Source organism: Bison bison, unplaced genomic scaffold (genome assembly GCF_000754665.1).
Source record: "Bison bison bison isolate TAMUID 2011002044 unplaced genomic scaffold, Bison_UMD1.0 scf7180017864270, whole genome shotgun sequence".
Classification (NCBI taxonomy): Eukaryota; Metazoa; Chordata; class Mammalia; order Artiodactyla; family Bovidae; genus Bison; species Bison bison.
Genome location: NW_011494842.1, coordinates 8,823,250 through 8,844,818, shown reverse-complemented (window position 1 = coordinate 8,844,818; position 21,569 = coordinate 8,823,250). Strand labels below are relative to the sequence as shown.

Here is a 21,569-nt window from a genome sequence, read left to right as displayed (position 1 = left end):
AACAATGAACACCTTGCCCAAGTCAACAAGGGTCTTCAAGGAGCAGGTCTCCTGGCGGGCCCTTCTGGGGGGCTGTGTGGGACACAGAGCAAGCCCTGGCGGGGGAGTGAGGAAACTGGGCATTGATGCCCCAACTCCTGCCCATCATTGGCTGAAGGCTGCTCCGGGGAGTGTCAACTCCCTGGTTATTTGCAACCCTGTCCACCTGGGAGAGCCCTTGGAAGAGAAGCAGGAGGAAATGGGGGTGCGGACGGGAACTCTGAGGGTTGAGGAGGGAGGGAAGGCCGAGCCTCTCTATCGTACAGATGAGGAAACCGGCCCAGAGAGGTGGAGTCACTTCCCGGCTGGAGACCAAGTTTCCATCGGGCCGTGTTGTGTCCTGCACAAGGACAGCTGCAGGTCACTGTGCAGCGAGGGACGCCAGACCTGCAGGGCACATCCTTGCCCAGTTGCCCCTGTTAGATGGGATCCTGCCTCCCCAGCACCGACCTTGCAGGACCCTGAGAGGACTGGGAGCTAATATTTGCCCAGCTCTGAGCGAGGCGCATGGGGCTCAGTGAGTGGAAGCTGTGATCGCACATAGGCAGGGAGGGAGGGGGATCCACACCTGTCTCTCTGCCCCCAAACACTGGGTCCATCATCTTTTTTTGTTGTTGTGGACCATGTCACGTTGCTGGCAGAAGCTTCGTTCCCCAACCAGGGAGTGAACCCTGGAGAGCACCACGGAATCCCCTGTTGTGTCCATCATCTTACTGCGTGACTTCAAGTCTGATTGTTAGGGCCATGTGTGAGCTCTGATCTTGATCACCGAAGGACCCTGTTCCAATGAGTCTGCATCTCCTGGGAGGTGTCATTAATTAATCCATAGGCACAGGGGAGATAATAGAGTCAACTGGCTCTAAGTAGAGCTCTGGGAGAATGGAACAGTGAATGGAGAAGTTTTTGATGGCTTGATTTCGTTTTATTTTTTCAGAGACAGAGAAGTGGTAAAAGGAGAATTTCTAGAACAGAATTTTTAGGACATTGGGCAAGTTGGGATTTGGCCCAAGAGCGAGGTGCTGTGCAAGCTAGGGTACCGGGGTCCACAGGAGTGCGTGGTGGTGGGGGTGAGAGGTAGGGAGCACCAAGCACCCTAGGAAGGCTGAGCTGAGCAACCTCGTGGGCCCACCCAGCTCTAATGAGCCCTACTAAACCACTCTGGGAGTTGGTGATGGACAGGGTGGCCTAGCGTGCTGCAATTCATGGGGTCTCAAAGAGTCGGACACGACTGAGCGACTGAACTGAACTGAACTGAACTGAAATCATGCAGAAGGAGCCTCCCGCTTCCTGTTTGCCTGAAACCAAGCCTGAGGCTGCCTCTGGGTCTCAGTAACAACCTGAATCCCCTGAGATCCCGGGGCTGTGCTAACTCCTGCTCTCTCCCCGTCTTTCAGGAACCTTTTGGACAAAGACATGTTCTCCAAGTCTGACCCACGTAAGTCCTGCTCTGACAGTAGTAACAGTAGCAACAATAACAACTGCATTGTGTTTGGTGTATTTTGTTCTTTTCCATATTTTATTATAAGATAGTGAATATACTTCCCTGTGCTCTACAGTAAGACCTTGTTGTTCATCTATTTAATATATAGTAGTAATCCCCAACTCCTAATTTATCCCTCCCCACCACCTTTCCCCTTTGGTAACCATAAATTTGTTTTCTGTGTCTATAAGTCTATTTCTGTTTTGGAAATAAATTCATTTGTATAATTTTTTAGATTCCACATATAAATATTATCATATGATATATGTCTTTCTCCGTTTGGCTTACTTCACTCAGTAGGACCATCTCTATGTTGCTGCAAATGGCAAAATTTCATTCTTTTTTATGGCTGAGTCATAGTCCATTGAATATACGGACCACATCTTTATCCATTCCCCTGTCCGTGGACATTTAGGTTGTATCCATGTCTTGGCTGTTGTAATTAGTGCTGTAGTACATGTACTGGCGTGCATGTGTCTTTTCAAATTGGAGTTTTCTCCAGATATATTCCCAGGAGTGGGATTGCAGGATCTTACATCAACTCTGTTTTTATTTTTTAAGAAACCTCCGTACTGTTTTCCATGGTGGCTGTACCAAGTTACATTCCTACCAACAGTGTGGGAAGGTTCCCTTTTCTCCACAACTTCTCCAGCACTTGGTACTTGTAGATGTTTTTGTGATGTCCATTCTGACTGGTGTGAGGTGACACCTCACTGTAGTTTTGATTTGCATTTCTCTGATAATAAGCAGTGTTGAGCATCTTGTCGTATTCCTATTGGCCATCTGTATGTCTTCTGTGGAGAAATGTCTATCTAGATCTTCTGCTCAGTTTTTGATTGGGTTGCTTGTTTGGTTTGTTATTGAGCTGCATGAGCTGTTTGTATATTTTGGAAATTAAGCCCTGTTGGGTTGCATCATTTGCAAATATTTTCTCCCAGGCCACAGGTTGCCCTTTTGTTTTGTTTATGGTTTCCTTTGTTAACAATGGCATTAAGACTACTACCTTGGCCGACATGGGAGCCAGTACTGAGTGCTTGCTATATACAAGGCACTGTTCCCGTACATCAAGGCTGTCTGATGTTTCACCGACGCCGTCTGCAGGAAGAGAACTGGTGGGGCGGGAGGATGTGAAACCTCAACACAACCAAGCGGGTGGGGAGGGCTCAGGGTGTTTGGGGCCAGAAGGTCTCAGTCCCAGGGAAACCAGTGCAATGTCTGTGGCCTAAGGGCATGAGCACTGGTTTTGGAGCCCAGGGTTCTAGCTCTAAGCAACGCTGCTCAAGTATATGACCTCAGACAGGTCATTGGCCTTCTCTGATCCTCAGTTTCCCCATCAGGAAAGTGGGGCTGATGGTAACAATAGGCCTCCTGAGGCCACCTTGGGCTCTAAAGAGACAGGCAAGTCTCAGATATCCGCTTCCTGCCACATCTCTGCCGCTCAGTCCTCCTTAAGGCCCACCTGTCCACCCGCCTCACACTTCACACTTGCTCTGGCCTAGACTCCAGTGGCCCTGACCCTCCTCCCAGACCCCTATATTCTAGGCCCCCTACTCCAAGCTGACCTCGCCCCCACCCAGACCCAACAAGGCTAACCAAGATGGAGTGTCCTGAGGTGCTTGACCCCCCAGAGCCCTCCCCATCTGGGGCGCACATCCTTCTCTTGGCCTGGAGCGTTAACCCGTTTTTCTCTCCTCTCCTCACAGTATGCGTCATGTATACTCAAGGGATGGAGAACAAGCAGTGGCGGGAGGTAGGTACAGCCCCGCTCCCACCCTGGAAACGCCAGCCTGTCCCTGATGGTCTGTCCGTCTGTTCATCTAACTCTGGAGTCCTCCCACCTGGTAACTTATTACCAACTCCAGCATCTCAGCTCCCGAGGATAGTAAGGCATGCAGAGTCTTAGCCCTGCTGATGCAAGAAGAGACTGGAGGTGGTGAGAAAGTTCCTGTCCTCAGGGAGCCCCCGTCTGACTGGGGAGACAGGGAGTCCCGGCCCACCAGGGTCGTGGCCTGAGGCGTGGGTACAGCATCTAGCACTGAGTCGCCGCCACAGTGGCTTTCCTGGGGTTTTTGACTAACGTGAGTGAGCGTGGCTTTAGTTAGGTGACTCCCCTCTGCTTTGAATCAACTCCCAACTCCTTAGTCTGACTTCCAAGCTCTGTCATAACTCAGGATGACCACGTTTCCAGCCTTGTTTCAATTCCATTGTCCCACCAGAGTCCAAGTGTCTTTTGCCCCTGGTGACAGGGGCTCTAAGGAGAGGGCAGACTTGAAGGGCTCACTGTCAAGAATCACAGAGACTTTTAGTGGGTGGGTGCTAGATACCTTTAGTCTATTCCTCACCCAAAGGCCAGAGGAATCCTATTAAAACCCAAGACAAACCCTGTCCCTCCTCTAGTCAGAGCCCTCCAGCAGCTCTTGCAACACCACAGTCTCTGTGGTGGCCCACCAAGCCCCATGGGGTCTGACTTCCTTGAGCTGTCTGACCCATCGCCTGCTGCCCATCCCCTCCATCACTCCACTCCAGCCATGCCTGCCTCCTCCTGCCTCAGGGTCTTTGCACTTGCTGTTCCTTCTCTCGGGATGCTCTTTTCCCAGATGTTCATGTGGCCCCCTCCACAATTCCCTCAAATCTGGACTCAGACGTCACCCCATCAAGGCCTTCCCTCGGCTACCCGCTCTAACATTTCACCCTCTCCAGCACATGTGCACTTTCCTGCTTAATTCTGCCTCCCTACCACTTTCCTCCCTGCCAACACCCCACAGCGTGTGTGATCTCAGTTCCCCAAACAGGGATCAAGCCCACACCCCTTGCTTTGGAAGCTCAGGGTCTTAACTGCTGGACGCCCAGGGAAGTCCTGCCTCCCTATCATTTTTCACTATAAACCATAAAACCAGTAGGTGTTAACAAATGGCTGTTGCAGGAGCGACTGGATTAGGAAAAAGAGGTGGGTGACAGAGGCCAGCAAGGATGTGGCAGCTTTTGTCCCCTTCCTAACTCTGCTTCCTTCTTCCCTCACACCTTCCATGCCAGCTGGTTTTCAGATGCAGAGGATAAAAGGGGGAACAGGCCAAGGGGGAGGGTCCTGGTAGCCCCTGGCTCCTGTCTGAACAAAGAAGGAGCAGACCTCCTTACTCTTGGAGAAGAGGATCTGGCCCAACAAGGATGGCGTGAAAGTCTGGGAGGTGAAGAATGTTTTCTTCCATGGTTGAAGGGGTGGAACCTCCATGAGGAGGTGGGGGTGAATTTATCCGGAGGTGGTTTCCCGTGGTCTTTGTATTGTGCACACTGAGCTTGCTCCTGGCGATCAGAAGAGGATCCAGGATGGGATGAGAGGGGTTTGACCTTGGTAGCCCCACCTGTGCCCTTCACAGGGAGGGAGGAGGCCCGGGGCTCTGAATAGAGACTTGGCCTGGGGTCTCCACTGAGAGAGGCAGGCGCTCTATCTAACGGGACAGAGGCAGCTTCAAAGAGCAGAGGGACACAGGTCTAGCCCCCAGGGCCTGCCGAGAGGGAAGGAAGGGAATGGGGCACAAGAAGAAAAAGTCAAAAGCCAAGAGCCCGCAGGGGTGGGGCTCCCCGGTGGCTTGATGAGAATGAGGGACTGCCAGGCCAGTAAAGCTTCAGTCTGGAGGAAGTCATGAACCGCTTCCTCTTTGGTGGACTGGCCGGAACATCACCTGTCCTGCTCCCTGCTCCTCCCTCCTTCAGATCTGGCAGAAGCAAGTGGCCGAAGTGGATAAATTTTATCCATAAAATGTGTGGGCAATATTTCCCCAGGGACTGGGCTATTGTTGACTTTTTTTGCCCTCTCCAAGACTCTAAACCAGTTAAAGTCTAAACCAGATTGCAGAGGAAATGTTTAGCCTAAATTAACTCATTACTTTTGAGGCCTTTGGCGGAGCTTCACAGAGAGCAGGAGTGTCCTAACATCTCAGTGATTCATTCAGGAAAGTCTGGACGGGCCTCTTTGGAAGAATGCTGCTCCACGAACCCTTAATCCACTCTGTAATGAGGCTTGTCTCTTTTGGGTCAGGGTCCCCAGTTGTCCACGTTGCATCTTTTTTTTTTAATTTTTGGCCATGCTTGGGGCATGCAGGATAGTAATTCCCCACCCAGGGACTGAACCCATGCACTGAAGCACGGAGTCTTACCCATTGGACCTACAGGATTGAACTGATAGGAAAGTGCCCACGTTGCATCTTGTTATCACACACACCACAGGATGAAACAGAGGAAAGGAGACAGGCCTTGGAGTCAGATACACCTGTGCGTTCACTCCTGGCTCCAGCCCTTTCTGGAACAAATTTCTTAGCCTCTGTGTTTCCACACATGGAGATAATACGGGGATAACACCGACCCCACAGGCCTGTGATGATTGTAGGGCAAGGTGGCTATAATGTGCCTGCTGTGTAGTTGTCGTTCAGTAAATATTATTGTACAGCATCGGCCAGATTGTTGGGCCTTACTGGTCCCTCTTCAGTCAATATTTACAATAGGAAGCATCCATGAGGTGCTGAGGGAAAGAGGGAGACAGGCCAAAAGAAGAATTTCACCGAAAACACAGATGGAACGGGGAGTGTTCAGCCTGGAAGGGGAGATCCCCGTGCATGAATAATGTGGAAGGAGGATGTGATGAGAGGTATTGATGAGAACAGAATGGGAGTTCAGAGGAGAGAACGTTACAGTCAGGGTGTCATTCTGGTTTTTAAATGCAATTGGAACCTAAACACCAGTCACCTGTCTGAGGGGTGCTTGACAGGGATCAGAGGAGACGGTGGGTTGGAAGGAACTTTGGGGCCCAGCAGGCTCACCCTCCTCGTCCTGTAGAGGAGGGGGACTGGCCTCGGCTGTTGGAATTGGGGTGCTCGACCCCAGCGCAGCGGGAGCGTCCACTTGGGGGAGCTGAGTGAAGCTGGGTTTCAGTGAAGCGGGGAGACGTGGTGCTTGCAAGGACCCAACAACAAAGATGGAGGTGAAAGCACAGGCTTGGAGGGGACGGGAGTAAGCAGGCCAGTCTAGGTCTTGGGTGGTCGAGACATATGATAAAAGGCTATTTATAAAGGAGTGCGCGGGGCTCAAGGAAACCAACGAGGGCTGGTGAATCGCAGAGGCTGGCAAGAGTGGGACCTCTCCAGGCCTGAGGCGGTAAGGAGAAGGCCGGGGTGGTTCCTGGAACCCCAGGGCAGGGCCCTCAGTGGAGGTGTGAGGTCAGCCCGGCCACCCTCTGCTCTCCTGCCTTCACCTCCCTTTGGGGGAACCTCCTGGGAGACTCGGGGCAGGGGCTGCGGATCCAGTCCAGACAGGTTGGCCTTCCAGGCACAGAGCAGGGTGGGGAAGGGCTGGAAGTGCATCCAGAGGGGCAGACAGAGACTACCCAGACGGACAGCGAGCGAATGCATGAGGTTGGCATTCAGGGGGTGTTGTGGGTAAGATACAGGGAGAGGCAGCTGAAGGGAGCTCATGACCATCAGACTGAGGACTGCTTGGCGCTTGGCTCATAGGGTCAGAATGTCAGAGAGGAGGCTGATCCTGTTTATAGGATCCGTCAGCACCATGTCCAGCCTTCAGGGGCAAGGGTGGCAGAGCTCTGTCAATGGGCTACCTTGGGACACAGGCTTCAAGCTACTTCTAGAGAAGGGACGTTTCCCTCAAACACATCGAAGGCCCTACTGCTTTGCCTGATTCTTTGTGTGACCTGCAGAGGAAAATATCAGGAATGGAGAGGTTAAAGAATAATCCAGACCCACCTCGATGGAGTGGCCCCTGCTATGGAAGACTGCTTTCCCTGGTAAACACAAACCCATTCGCATGGCTCCACATTTCATTGCAAAATGCCTCTGCATGAGCTTGGATTTTGGCTGAGAGCTACTCGTGCCATGGCTGGAGGGTATCAAGTGCAGGCACAGCAGTTTCTCCAGGCAGGGTCCAGACCCCCTGTTTGCATAAGGCCGCAGAAGGATGAAAGCTGCTCTCGCAGCTCCTTCCTGGCTGTTGAGTTCCAGCTGATTTTAACTGTTTGGGTCATTTTAATGCCTTCTGAGAAAGCTCCATCTTCCCAGCACCTAAATCTGTCACTGCACTTTATGAAAATTGACTCAAGATGTAATTTTAGCCCAGGAAATTGAGCACTATTTGCATCAAGGCTTGCCGGGGCCTTCTGCATGTCCCAGGAAGGGCAGGATGGCCAGGCAGGAGGAGTCCCAGAAATGCTCTCACTTAGGAAGAGGGGGCTGTGCGCGGGTCCCCATTTGAAAAGCATAGGGGTAGGGGTGATCCCTGCCCCTCCCTTGCCAGGTGGCTGCCCAGGCTGAGGGCCCCTCGGAAAGGAGGAGATGGATATCATGGAATCTGAGGGTGTCCCCCGATGATTGACCCACACCACCCGCAGGGCATGAGGCCCCAGCCACCACGCCCACGCGGCCCTGCCTGAGTGCTCAGTCTATTTTTGAGCAACCTCAGCCTGTTAAACATCTTAACACCAGCTGGGAATGACAGTTCATCTCTGAATGTTCAGGATGATCTTCTTCAGAGCATCTTGACATGAGCCTCCACATAACTTTAACTCAACCTGCTCTGTGCTGGGGGATGGATGCTGGTGACACAGAAGGGGACTAGATACTGTCTATGGCCAGAGCTCCCTTTCAATTCAGGGAGGTAACAAAAACCTCAATAACAGCAGTAGTAACGCTAATAGCAAACACTTAGCTAACAGTGATGGACCCTGGCACTGATCTAAGCATTTACCGTTGTAACTTTTAATCCTCACAGCAACCCCATGAAAGAGGTAGCTGCAGCATCATTGTTATTATTATTATTGGCCCTATTTAACAGAGGAGGAAACTGCAGCACAGAGAGGTTAATGTGAAAGGAGTTTCTGCACATGACATCAGAACTATAATAGAATTATATATAAAGGGCAAAATTCCACTTGTTCCTAATTCCATACTCTTTGTGCAAAATAAGCTGGTTTTCTCTCCCACATGTTCTTTCAGTGTTTGAGGACAGCTCACAGGGCCCTGTTAGTCTGCTTTGGGGCAGACTTAGAATGTGACCCTTTCTCTCAAAGTCGTTCTTTATTTAAGTGTCTCTTGTCCCTTTGCCAGTCTGGGCACACTTTCTGGAACACATGTCTGTTTGTCAGTGTTCTTTCCAAAGTGTGTGTCCTGCTCTGTCTCCTTCTCTAGCTGAGAGCACCGTGGGTTGGCTGTCTCCTCACCAGGTCTTGGACTAGATGATCGTGCATTCTGTGGGTCTGTTTCCAAGGTTTATGTGTCTGTCAACACTGTCTAGAATTCCACTGGCCTCTTTGACAGATGTCTTTGACTTATTTCATACTGAGTTTTGGGGCTCCTGGATCTTTCTCACATGGGCTGCTATCCGAACAGAATTCCTCCAGCTCAGATTTGGCAATTGCGTTGTTGAATCTAGATGTGAGGTTTTACAGTTACCTCCGTTATGTGTCATTTGGCAGATCCAGTCTGTTGTTATGGTCCTTGACGATCACGTTGAATTATGGTTGTGCATTCAGCATCCTGGTTCTGCCTTCTGGTCCTGCGCCAGCTGCAGTCATTTGTCCACACAAGTGATAGGGGTTGAGTGAAATGGAGTGCTGTGCTCCTCCGCTCGAGACCTTTTCCCAGATTGATCTAGTCCCAAAGGACATCATGAATAATGGTCAAACGACTTGTCAGATGACACCCTGAACTTGATGTCCAAAACCCTGCGTTCCCATCCCAACTCTGAGATTTGCTATGTGACCTGGGTGAGGTATTTATCTTCTCTGAGTCTCATCTTACTCATGTGTAGAATGAGGTTAGGAGATCTTCTTGGGAGCACTAAGATAATGCTTGTGAACTATCAATGGTAGAATATCATTGCCCAGCTTGGGCACCTGGCCCTTCATAGTGGGAACGGCCACACTTGGAGACCCTGGGAATCAAACCAACATGCCCTCCCAGCATCTAGAACTCATGAATGACAGCCAACATTCTGTATGTAATATGCAAGCTTCCTGGGAAACTCGAGTCCCCTCCTCAGAGGCTGTGGGACCTCACTGGCTCCGAGGAATGAGGGCTTCCTGGGGGAGGGGGCTTCCCAACCCTGCATGTGAGGGTCCCTCATCAGGAGGGGCTCTTTCAGGAAAGGCCAGACACCGGGATGTCATGCCTGTGTCACGTGCAGAGCACTGCAGCGTGGCGTACCAGCCACCAGGATGGGGACCGCTGGTGGCACAGGAGCTCTTTCCCAGCCTCGAGGGTGCCTTTGTCCCCTGCGGTGTTTATCCGGGGTGTCTTCTCAGTCTGCCCACGAAACCCTGCCTCCCTGTGTGCCTCATCCCCCCTTCCAGACCCTGATCATCCTCCCTGCCTCTGGCCCCAAAGGTCACCCCCAGATTCATCCCCAAAGTCTCCTTTCTTGCTCCTCCTGAACAGAATAGGCTTTCTCCTGGCCTCCAAAGACTCTCTGAATCACAGCTCAGGAATTCACCCATTTCCCAAGGCTCTGAGACAAGACATCAACCTCTTAGCCTGGGGTTAGAGCCTCTCCCACTTGGACTCCCCTAAAAATGGCCATAAGATAGGAGCTACCAGGGATTCAGCCCTTGCTGTGTGTTCTGCTCGCTCATCCCTACCCTAACGCTGCAGCCACAGAGAGGAGATGTGATTGGCCCAGATCACAGAGAGGAGCTGAGGCGGGGCAAGGGGAAGCAACTTGTGCACGGCCATACACTTCATCATGTCGGGCTGGTACTCAATCTGTTATGAAGCCTCCTAACTCTGGTTGGCCGTCCACAGCTGCCGGGCCATTATGGGAGACACCTGTCCCCACGGTCAGGGCTGGGTCAGGCACATCTCTGTTTCTGCTCAGCCTTGACACTGGGCCTACATAACCATGAAATCAGGACCCAGGCTGATTTCTTCACGTGTGCCGTGTGTTAGAGTGAACCATGCATGCATGCTAAGTCACTTCAATCACATCCAACTCTTTGCGACCCTATGGACTGTAGCCCGCTCCTCTGTCCAAGGGATTTCCCAAACAAGAATACTGGAGTTGGTTGCCACGTCCTCCTCCAGGGGATCTTCCTGATCCAGGGATCCAACCTGCGACTCTTAACGTCTCCTGCATTGGCAGGTGACTTCTTTTACCACTAGTGCCACCTGGGAAGCCCAGATTGAATCATTCAGATTTGCAATTTGAAAATATTGGCAGTTTCACATGGTCTGACAGTTAAGGTTAGGCTCTAACCTAATATTAGCAAGTGGTCCCTAGTCACACACCTGTCCTTACAAGCTCAGAGAGGTCCCAGGGCCTGCCTCTAACCTGAGAGGCTTCTCGAGGCAGGCCAAGGGGATGCTCCAGGGTTGGTGATGATCAGGCCACAGCAGCCTCCATCTGTGGGAGAACCTGGGGTATCCCAGACCCACTCCCAAGGCATGAGGTCATATTGGTCTCTGCTGAGTTTTGCTCCCTGCTTGTTCAAGCACTTAAATACTTGTACAGACCTTCTAACCAACCAGTTGTCTCTCTACACCTTCCTGTTAGCTGTGAAAAATCATTGCTAACACCCCTCTGTTAATATGGTTCTCCAGTGCCCAGAAGATAGTGTATTAAAGGTGAAACCTCCTAATAAGGGTCTTTCCAATGTAACTCCCACTTGTAGGGTGGATGAAACTCATTAAAAAATAATTTAAAATCATGTGATATAGACAATAGAAAAAACCCTCTGCTGTTTGACTCCAGGCTTTTTCTTCCTACCTCAGGGCCAGGTACCCACTTAGGGAAGAAACTCTCCTTTGCTCTGACCCTGTCTCTGCAGCAGCCAGCATCAGAGCCCCCAGTCTGGGGTACTGCCCACTCTCACTCTGTCCCTCCAGAGGTAATTTTCCACCATGCCCTTGCCTTTATCCAACTCTGATCCACCTTCAGCTCTCTCTGAGCTCCCTAGACACCCCTATCTTAGCAGCCAAGATTGCTCCCTGATAACTGATGATTTAAGCTACCCAAAGAATCAATCAAGATGTACAGAAAGTCTGTATAACAACAGGCCTCCTTTACTGAGTGCCTGCCGTGTACCCTGCATCTCAGACTCATCATCTCTGATCCTTGTAACAACTCTTGTAACAGGTACAGAGTATGCCCAGACCGTGCAGTGGGGGTGGGGTCCTGGGCAGTTTTAGGAGCCAGACAAACCTGGGTTTGTTTTAGGACCCTGATACTTGGAGCTCTGTGGACTGAACCAGACATTTATCCTCTCTGAACCTCAGATTACTCACATGTAAAATAGGCAACTAGCAATACTCACCTGCTCGATTGTCTAAGGATTTGAGATAACACAGGGTAGGTTGGGTGCTTTGCTGTTAGATCAGCTGGTAAAGAATCCACCTGCAATGCAGGAGACCCCAGTTTGATTCCTGGGTCGGAAAGGTCCCTTGAAGAAGGGATAGGCTACCCCCTCCAGTATTCTTGCCTGGAGAATCCCCGTGGACAGAGGAGCCTGGCGGGCTACACAGTCCATGGGGTCGCAAAGAGTCAGACATAGCTGACTAAGCACCACACCGTACAGCATAGGCTAAGTGGAGAAGCCAAGTAGGCACTTGGTAAAAGATAGCTCTTGATCATAGATCACTGATGGGCTCTGGGTGCCGGGCAATGTACCAGGTGGTTTATATACGTTCTCTCAGGTGTGGAAGCCAAGAGAAGGGAAGTCACTCAAGTAAGACACTGTGGTAACCTCCAGGGTACAGAGGGTAGCAGGGAGGCCCCTGCTCTCAGAGGCCTTACAGGAAGCTCTGTCCCTGGTATGCAGGATGATTGCAAGAGAAAGGACAGAAGCAGGAAGACTGTATGCAGTGTTGTGGAACTCCTGGGATGAGAGGGAGTGGAGAACTGACATGTACACAGAAAGATTGAAAAGCCTCCTTTTGTTGATCTTGATGAGGGTGTTGGATCAGGCCCCAGGTTTCAGACTACAACTAGTCCAAGAGCTTCCCAAGAAGTTTAGATTGGAATTCTCAGCACTTCACAGCAGGGAGAGATCCAAGGGGAATTCCGGGGGGAGATGGCACCATACCTGGGACTCAAAGGATGGTGGGAGGAAGAAAGGGCATTCCAGGAATGGGGCCTCACAAAAGCAAAGCCTGGGGTGTGAATGGCCTGCATGCATTCACATGATGGCTGTGACTCAGTCTGACTGCGGCCCAGGGTGTGCTGGAAAGAGGTTAGCAATCAGCTTGAGAGGAAAGGAGCAGAAAGGGTGGCGCCTGCTGGGAGTCCTGTTGGGGGTCTGCAGTCTTAAATGTAATCACGGTTTCCAGAGTGAGCAGTCAGGGAACAGGCATTTATGGAGCACCTACTATACGCCACACACTGGTCCAGGCACATAGTGGAGGGCCAGACAGGCAGAGACCCTGCACTGGAGAGGATTAGGATGGTCAGCAAGGAAATTGATTTCAGGTACTGATTGATAAGTGTTGTGAAAAAGATAAGACAGTGTAATGAGATAGAGAGTGACCGGGAGAAGGGAGCTGCTTCAGTTAGAGGGGTATCGGGCAAGGCCCTGCCGAGTTGAGCGTTGAGTAGTGCCATGCCTAAGTCTGGGGGTGGGAGGTTCCAGACAGGGAACAAGTGCAGAGGCCCTAAGGTGGGAACAGTCTCTCTGTACTCAAAGGACAAAAGAAAGCCGGTACCATCTGAGTGGTGTGAACGATAAAGGCAATGGGCCGTGTGGTCACAGAGCTTGAAGGGGCAGATTCTGTAGGGCTTTGTAGGCCATGTAGGAGTTCAGACACTGCTCTTAGTGCAGTGGGAAGCTATTTGAGGGTTTTGAGCAGGGGAGTGATGTAGCCTGGCTTGTGTTTCAGAAGGACAGCTCTGTCCCTGGTGTGCAGGACGATTTCAGGGGAAAGGACAGAAGCAGGAAGAGAGTTTGCAGTGTTGTGGAACTCCTGGGATGAGAGGGGTTGGGCACCGGCAGTGGGGTCAGGTTGATTCAATGGCCAAGAGTTTAAGAGTGAAATGAAATGACCCTCCACCCACTAGGCTGTGAGCCCAGTTTGGGATCCCTGATGACCAACATAGGACCTGGCCCTCATCATAAAACGTAGACCTTTATCAAAAGATGGAAAGTGACAAGTGGACCATTATTATTGTTAAAGCCCAGAGCAAGAGACAAGCCTCTCAAGGAGGAAGACTACGACACCACCATGGGGTTGGTTTTCCAGATTCTCCCCTTTTTACAATCTGCCTCTGCAAAGAAAGGCTGCTCTTGGGAACTTCCCTGGTTGGTCCAGTGGTTAGGACTCCACACTCCCAATACAGGGGGCCTGGGTTCCATCCCTGATCAGGGAACTAAATCCCAGGTGCCACAGCTGAGACCCGGTGCAGCCAAATAAATAACGGTCACTCTTGAGCCTTGGGTTCCTTGGGCAGCCTTTGGTGGGTTTTGTTCCTGAATTTTCAGCTGAATTTCAAGGGTCTTGACCCCTGTCATCAGCAGCAGGCAGTCCAGGACAAAGGCCTTGCTTCCGGGAGGGACCAGGTGGAGCCACAGATATCTGCTCCCAGTCTTAGGCTTTAGAACCTGCATTATTACCATATCTCTTGAAATCCTGACTTTTCCACTTCTCAACCTCTCTGAGCCTTAGTTTTTTTCATCAGCAAATGGGACTCTGGGACCCTGATGCCTGCTCATTTGGCTGTGATGGGACGAAATGACAGAATCACTCAGCTCAGTGCCTTGTTGTGCTCAATGCTTAATTTTTTTTTATGAATCCATTTTATTTTTGACTGCTCTGGGTCTTTGTGTTGTGCGGGGGCTTTCTCTGGTTGTGGAGAACAGGGACGACTGCGCTGCAGTGCTCAGGCTTCTCGTTCCAGTGGCTTCTCTTGCTGCAGAGCACCTGCTCTAGGCGTCTGGGCTTCAGTAGTGTGGCAAACAGGCTTGGTAGCTCTGTGGCTTGTGGGATCTTCCCAAAGTAGTGATCGAACCCGTGTCCCCTGCATTCTTATCCACTGTACCGCCAGGGAAGTCCCGTGCTCAACACTTTAAGTATGATGATGATGATGGTGATGCAGCACAGTCAGGCAAAGCTGTGGGGTGGCTCTGTCCCTGGTCCTGCTGATCCTCAAGAGGAGGATGACGGACATTCCTACTGCCTCGTGCAGTCCCCACATCACCGCACCCCGTTATCCCCCGTGGCCCTCACCACAGCCCTGACGAGGAAGCCGAGACATGGAGGGGGGATCCCTGCTTCACCCAGAGACTGCTAGAAATTGGCAGAGCCGGGACGTGCTGTGGTCTTCTGAGTCCGAGGCTCTGCTCCTCTCATCTGCCCAGGCCACCGACTTTCAAAATGGGCTTTTCTAGCTCTAGGCTTTGAGGTGGTGCCTCCGGGGCCGACTGTGAAATTTGTGAGTGGCTCCTGCCGCCCCTTCCCCCATTCAGCCAGAGGTGTTTGTTAGTTCTGTGTCACACATTAGACAGAAGCCTACGCTTCCATTTAGAAAAAGGAGTCAGCCTTTCTAGTAAACCCCAAGGATCTAGGCCAGGTCCCTTGATAGCTGAGAAATCTATTTACTCTTTGGCGTTAGCGTCCAGGCACACTTCACAGCGCTGCGGCTAACCTGCTGAGAGCGTGGGCTCTGAAGTCAAGGCAACTGGGTCCAAATCGAGGCCACCACCTTCCCAGTGGGGGCTCTTAAGCAAGTGCTTAGGCTCACAAGCCTGCTGTGGGGATTAAAGGAATTGATTCATATAAAGTGCCTAGCACATAGAAAATGCTCATAATGTCTCTTCCTATAAGAAGCCATAAATGAGACACCACCTATGGTATCATTTCACTGATGGTGGATCAGGAAGGAACCACTGCTGCAGTCACTTCAAGTATCTGGATGTCATTTGATAGGAACCGTAGACATTTTGGGGTGTGCTAAGGAATAGGTGCTGTTATGGCAGGCTTTCTCAGGCTCCCCCGCTCCCCTAAAAGTACTATAGCCAGACCCAAGACCCAGCGGCCTAGGCAGGACCCGGAGGACAAGCCAGGGGAGGGTGTTTCACCAGCAGCTTGGCAGCCAGGCTTCTTGGTGAATGGACCATTCCGCCAGGAGCTGGGACAATTTAACAGATTATCTGGAACGATGACTAATTAGGAACTAAGCTTTTTGGCAGGATGTCTTTTATTATAAAGCTTGGTAAAATTTCACAGGCCACTGCCAGTGTCTGAGGCCAGATGGGGAACCTTCTTCGTTCAGGCCTGATCACCAGGAAGGCCGTTGGAGCCCCAGGTTCCCTCTCTCCACCCTTGCCCTTTCTCACCTAGAGGCCTTACCAAAGCAGGAAGTGGTCTGGGAGGCCATAGAAGTCATGGTTGGCTCTGGGTGACTTTAGGTAAGACTCTTGCTTTCTCTGGGCCTGGTTCTCCTCACTCTCCAAGGCAGAGGTGGCCACAGAATCTTGGACCCCTCCCACGAGAGAACCTGAGAGAAATTTCCAGGCCCGAGACGGTGGCAGGCCTGGCAGGGGGCCGGATGCTGTGTGCCCTATCCCTCAGCCCATGCCTTCCTTCTTGATGCCCAGACCTCTGGCCATTCTCCCCAGCCCTGGGTGCCCACCCAGTCCCGTGTTTGCAATGCCAAGCAGATTCCCCTGTCCCATTTCTGTTTGAATCAGATAGCTTTCGGGCCTCTAATTTTAATCCCGGTGAACATGATTCATGAGGGTCCAGGGGTTGGACCCTGCAGTGAAACTTTTAGAATCCCCTGTTAAGAGACATCAGTAATGTATGAGAATTATAGGGGGACTCCAGCTGGTGAAGGGTGGGCAGCTTGGTGGCAGTCTGTCAGCTCCCACCTCCCTCTGTCCAAGCCAACATAGCCACCGGGGGCCTCCCAGCTGAGGGGAGGTCTCTGAAGCTTCATCTAGCTGTAATTTGTAAAAAGGCAAGAACTGTGTAAAGTAGCGGTCATTAAGGTTGTTCGGGCTTGCAGAGCCACCCACTCATTCCTGAGGCAGGGGCTGGTGGTGAGTGGACACTGCGGGACACAGTGCCTCTGTCACCCCTGGGGGCCCTGGCCCTCTCTTCCGACCTCCTGGAGCTCAGTTTCTTCATCTGTAAAATGGGGATGGTAATAAAGTCATCTCCCCGGGGGTCGGTGGGGGCGTTAAATGAAATCGTGGATGTCTGGAAGTCTTTTGAAGATGAGATGTCATGATGAGCCGATCTGATGAAAGGAAGAAACCTGAGGTGCGGAGTGGACAGGGGGTGTCCACAGGCTTCCAGGACACAAGGGCACTGCTCAGAGCCAGAGCTCCACCTGGCCTGGGCTCCTGTCACCGCCCTTTTCTTGATCAGCTGTGTGACCTCCATCAGAGCACCCCTTTTCCCCTTCCCTGCCGCTCTCTTCTCATTGGTTGAGAGGGTTTGGTTCCTTCTGGCCCTAAAATCTTCAGTTCTAAGTCAGCTTGCTGTGTGTGCCATGTGCTCAGTCTTGTCTGATTCTTTGTGACCCCATAGACTGTAGCCCACCAGGCTCCTCTGTCCATGGAATTTTCCAGGCAAGAATATTGGAGTGGTAGCCATTTCCTCCTCCAGGGGACCTTCCCCACCCAGGGATCAAACCTGCTTCTTCTGTGTTGCAGGCAGATTCTTTACCCGCTGAGCCATCGGGTCAAGCTGTTCATCAGTGAATATTTACGGAAATCACAGGAAGGACCAGGACTATGGTGTGTGTGTGTATGTGTGTATATGTGTGTGTGTAGGGATTAGAGGTGGGGTAAAAGTTGAGCAGAGGAATAGCTCGGGGCATTCACCTGTACCACTCAGCCCCACAAGAAGATGGAAGGGACCAGATGGAAGGGACAGTAAGCACTGAAGATGGTCAGGGGTTGCATGCATAATAAGTTGCTTCAGTCGTGTACAACTCCGTGACTCTATCAACTGTAGCCCACCAGGCCCCTCTGTCCATGGGATTCTCCAGGCAAGGATATTGGAGTGGGTTGCCATGCCCTCCTCCAGGAGATCTTCCCGACCCAGGGACTGAACCCGCATCTCTTATATCTTCTGCATTGGCAGGCAGGTTCTCTACCGCTGGAGCCACCTGGAAAGCCAGTTCAGTGGTTGAGCTGGGGCAAAGACTGGATAGGACATAGTCCTAGCCTCATTCACAGTATTAACCTCTTATTGGTAAGTGACTGGACCAACTCCTAACTGACTAGGAGCCAGATAGCCTGGGTTTGAATCCTCTTCGTCCCAGACATTTGCGGTGTGACCTTGGGCAAGTATCTCAATCTCTCTGAACCTTATGTTAGTTTACTTATGTGTAAAATGACGGTGATGATAGTACTGCCTCATAGAGTTATTATGAAGATTGATTACAGGCGGATCCTTTACCACTGAGTCACCAGGGAAGCCCAGTATTATGAACATTAGATGAGTTAATCTGTGGAGAACACTGAGCCCCTGGCGCCTGGTAGGGCTTGGCGACAGTTGATGTCAGTATTGAAACCCACTGGGCGGCAGATGCTCCAGGCAGCCTTCCATACACATTTCTTTCTAGCCTTGTCCAGGAGAAGGAAGGAGGCTCTGTTTTATCGATGGGGAAATGTGCTCTCTGAGGGGTTACCCAGGTGGTCTTACATAGATAAGAAGTAACAGAGCCCTGGCCAGTGTGAAGCTCCTGGGCCACTGGCTTGGCTACCCCTCTATACCTCCCTGGCTGCAGCCCCTGGGGCCCCGCATCCAGGGTCATCTGCATGGAGCTGCCTGACAAATTGGGAGACATCCCTGAGCTGCTTGCTGTCACTGCCCCAACAGAGTTGTGAGGGAGAAGAAAGTGACTAGGTTTTAGAAATCTGAAAGCAACAGAGAGAGCCTCTTCCAGGCTGGCCTAGTTCTGCATCTCCAGTGTCTGAGCTGGGGATGAGCGGGCCAGGACTCTCTCCCTCCATAACCACTAGCAGCCTCCTTGTACAAGCTTCCTGCCCTCCCTTTTCTATCAGTGAGCAGAGTGGATTTTCTTTTTTTTTCTAATATCTCTTTATTTTTGGCAGTCTCGGGTCTTAGCTGCAGTAGGAGGCTTCACTCTGGTTGTTGGTCCTGCAACTTGTGGGATCTTAGTTCCTGACCGGGAATCAGACCCGAATCCCCTGCATTGGAAGGCAGATTCTTAACCACAGGACCACCAGGGAAGTCCCCAGACTGAATTTTCTTCTCTAGGCCTGGGTGGCTAAGCACATTTTACACATCCTACTGCCTTTTTCTAACGGAGGCCTGGGGGCATTGCTAGGTGTTGAGGGGAGCCCACGGGAAGGGCCGAGCCTGGATCTTAATGGAGCAGCTGGTTTCTAAGAGCAAAAGGCCAGCACCGCATTTTCCCCTCGGCCTCACCCTGTATGTCGAAGATGTTTGGAGAGAAACCACATAAAAGTGGGGCCTCCAGGGGACTCAAGCACAGAGGACTCCTTTAGATGGAGGACCGAGACCTTCTAAGGTGTGGAGGGTGAGTAGGAAATGTTAGTGGTCAGGGCCAGGAGCATCTCAGAGACAGGGCTGAGTTCAGAGACTTGGGAGACATATACTTCCTGGGTGGCTTGGCCACCAGGGTTTGGGATTTATGAAGAACCAGAGCATGGACTTATACATTTACAGAGGATGTTTTATGCCTCGGGCTCTCTTCTAAGTATGTCGTTGTTGTTCAGTCGCCCCGTTGTGGCCGACTCTTTGTGACCCCACGGACTGCAGCACGCCAGGCCTCTCTGTCCCTCACCATCTCCCCAAATTTGCCCAACTTCATGTCCATTGCATTGGTGATGCCATCCAGCCATCTCATCCTCTGATGCCCTCTTCTCCTTCTGGAGTATATCACATACACTAAATCATTTAATAATGCTCTGACAACCCTATGATGTGTGGATAAATGGTCATTTCCATTTTATGGAAGGGGAAATTGAGGCTCAGAGAGGTGAAGGTGTTGTAGGAGATGGGACCCCCTTCAGGGCCTGAGAGTGGGCTTTTGTCTAACACTCAGAAATGAATTGTTCCAGAAAACACATGTGCTGACAAAGCAAAAGACTTTATTGGGAAGGGGCGCCCAGGTGGAGAGCAACCGGTTAAGGGAACCCAGGAGAACTACTCTGCCACGGGTTCACAGTCTTAGGTTTTATGGAAAGTGGAAGTGAAAGTCGCTCAGTGGTGTCCAACTCTTTGCAACCCCATGGACTATACAGTCAGTGGAATTCTCCAGGCCAGAATACTAGAGTAGGTAGCCATTCCCTTCTCCGGGGGATCTTCCCAACTCAGGGATTGAACCCAGGTCTCCCACATTGCAGGCGGATTCTTTACCAGCTGAGCCACCAGGGAAGCCCAGGTTTTATGGCGATGGGATTAATTTCTGGGTTCTCTGACCAATCATCTTGCTTGGCCCTTATTTGGTCTGATTCGGGGTCCTTCCTGGTGACATGTGCATGTCTCAGCCAATATTCTGGGAGGACTCCAGCACAAAGGATTCTGGGAGGATGGTAGGACATATTATAGGCTGGCGTCTCCTCACTCTGGCCCTTCCTGAATTCTACCGATTAGTTTTTCAACTGTAGCACCATGTTCCTTATCGGGACCTCCTGTTGTGAGGCAGCTCATGCAAGTGGTTATCATTGTGCCTGACCAATGTGATCAATTTCGGTCTGCGGTTCCCTAACAAAGGAATTTGACCAAGTCACACAGTCAGTGAGTAGCTGAGCCAGGATTTGAACTTAGGAAGTCTGGCCTCAGACTGCTGTATTAACTACTTTATTGCCTTCTGTGGGAAACCGTAAGATCTGTCTTCAAAGCTTGAATCAGTGATTTATAAAGCTTTCTGAAGATATGCTTCCCTTTGAGAAATTGATGAAAATCATGGCTTCTCTCCCCAGAAAATGAGTACGTGTACAGACATTTGCATTCAATTTCAGGGCATCACAGCCCCCTCAGAGCGGGTTCTAATCTGGCAATTGCCCTTCCCTGCTGGGCTCTCAGGCACCTGTGTGGATGGGGCCAGGATGTCTACTTTCTACAAAGTAAAGGCTGCGATGGGAGCCTTGGTCCCTGAGAGTCCCCACAGAGTCTCACAGGTGGGATGGCTGTGCTGGGACCCTGTATCCCAGAGGGCTGTCACGGACCTTGGATATCTAGGCTGCCTGACAGGAGTCACAGACTTTACTGGTGATAGGAATGTTACAGTGTCTGAGAAGAATGGGGTGGAGGTGGGGACTGTTCTTGGTTTATGGTCCGTTAAAGATGGAAATTGTATGAGTGTGTGAATGTGTTTGTGAGAGAGAAAATATATCAGCCAGGGGCCCAGCAGGAAGGAGAATTCTAGTCAACTGGTTTCACTGAAGAGATTTAATGGATTTCTTTCAAAGGTGTGGGTGAGGTTGAGGACACCCACAAGGGACGGTGCCACACTCCGGGCCTGGCAAAGACAGGGAGCTGTTCCCACCCAGGCTTGAAGGGGCAGCGGGAGGAGACAGTGTTGCTGTGTGAGAGTGGGAGGTGAGTGAGGTCAGCGGGGAAGCAGCCCCTCCCAGAACCATGGTGCTGAGACTAGGCGGGAACCGGAAGTAATAGCCCAACCTCTCTCTCCTCCCATCTGCCAGTGCCTCCCGCCGTATGTGTATCGACTCTTTGTGACCCCATGGACGGCAGCCTCCCCCCAGGCTCTGTCCGTGGGATTTTCCCAGCAAGAATACTGGAGTGGGTTGCCATTGCCTACACCAGGGGATCTTCCCAACCCAGGGATCAAACCAGAGTCTCCGGTATCTCCTGCATTGGCAGGCGGATTCTTTACCACTGAGCCACCCTCTGGCCAAACCCAACTGGAACCCCCAGGGCAAGGGAACTGGATGATGGAGTTTGGTGGGAAACAGTCTCCTGGAGTGTAGGGCAGGACCGAGAAGGAGCTGGGCAGGCCAGGGCGGTAGCACTCCTCTCTTTAGCAAGAGAACAAGCCTCCAAAGCAGTCTAGGCCTAACCGCCAGCCCAGTGCCGCCTGCAGGTTGGGACACCCCTGTCTTGAT

General features: G+C 51.5%; 1 protein-coding gene across 1 annotated transcript in view; it reads left to right on the top strand.

Moving 5' to 3' along the window:
- CPNE5 (copine V) overlaps positions 1-21,569 on the top strand; it is a 105,023-nt gene that overhangs the window by 14,310 nt on the left and 69,144 nt on the right. Inside the window, exons 2-3 of the mRNA XM_010848669.1 lie at positions 1,434-1,474; positions 3,223-3,269. Of these exons, the coding sequence (XP_010846971.1) occupies positions 1,434-1,474; positions 3,223-3,269 (88 nt within the window). The remainder of the gene's footprint in view (positions 1-1,433; positions 1,475-3,222; positions 3,270-21,569) is intronic.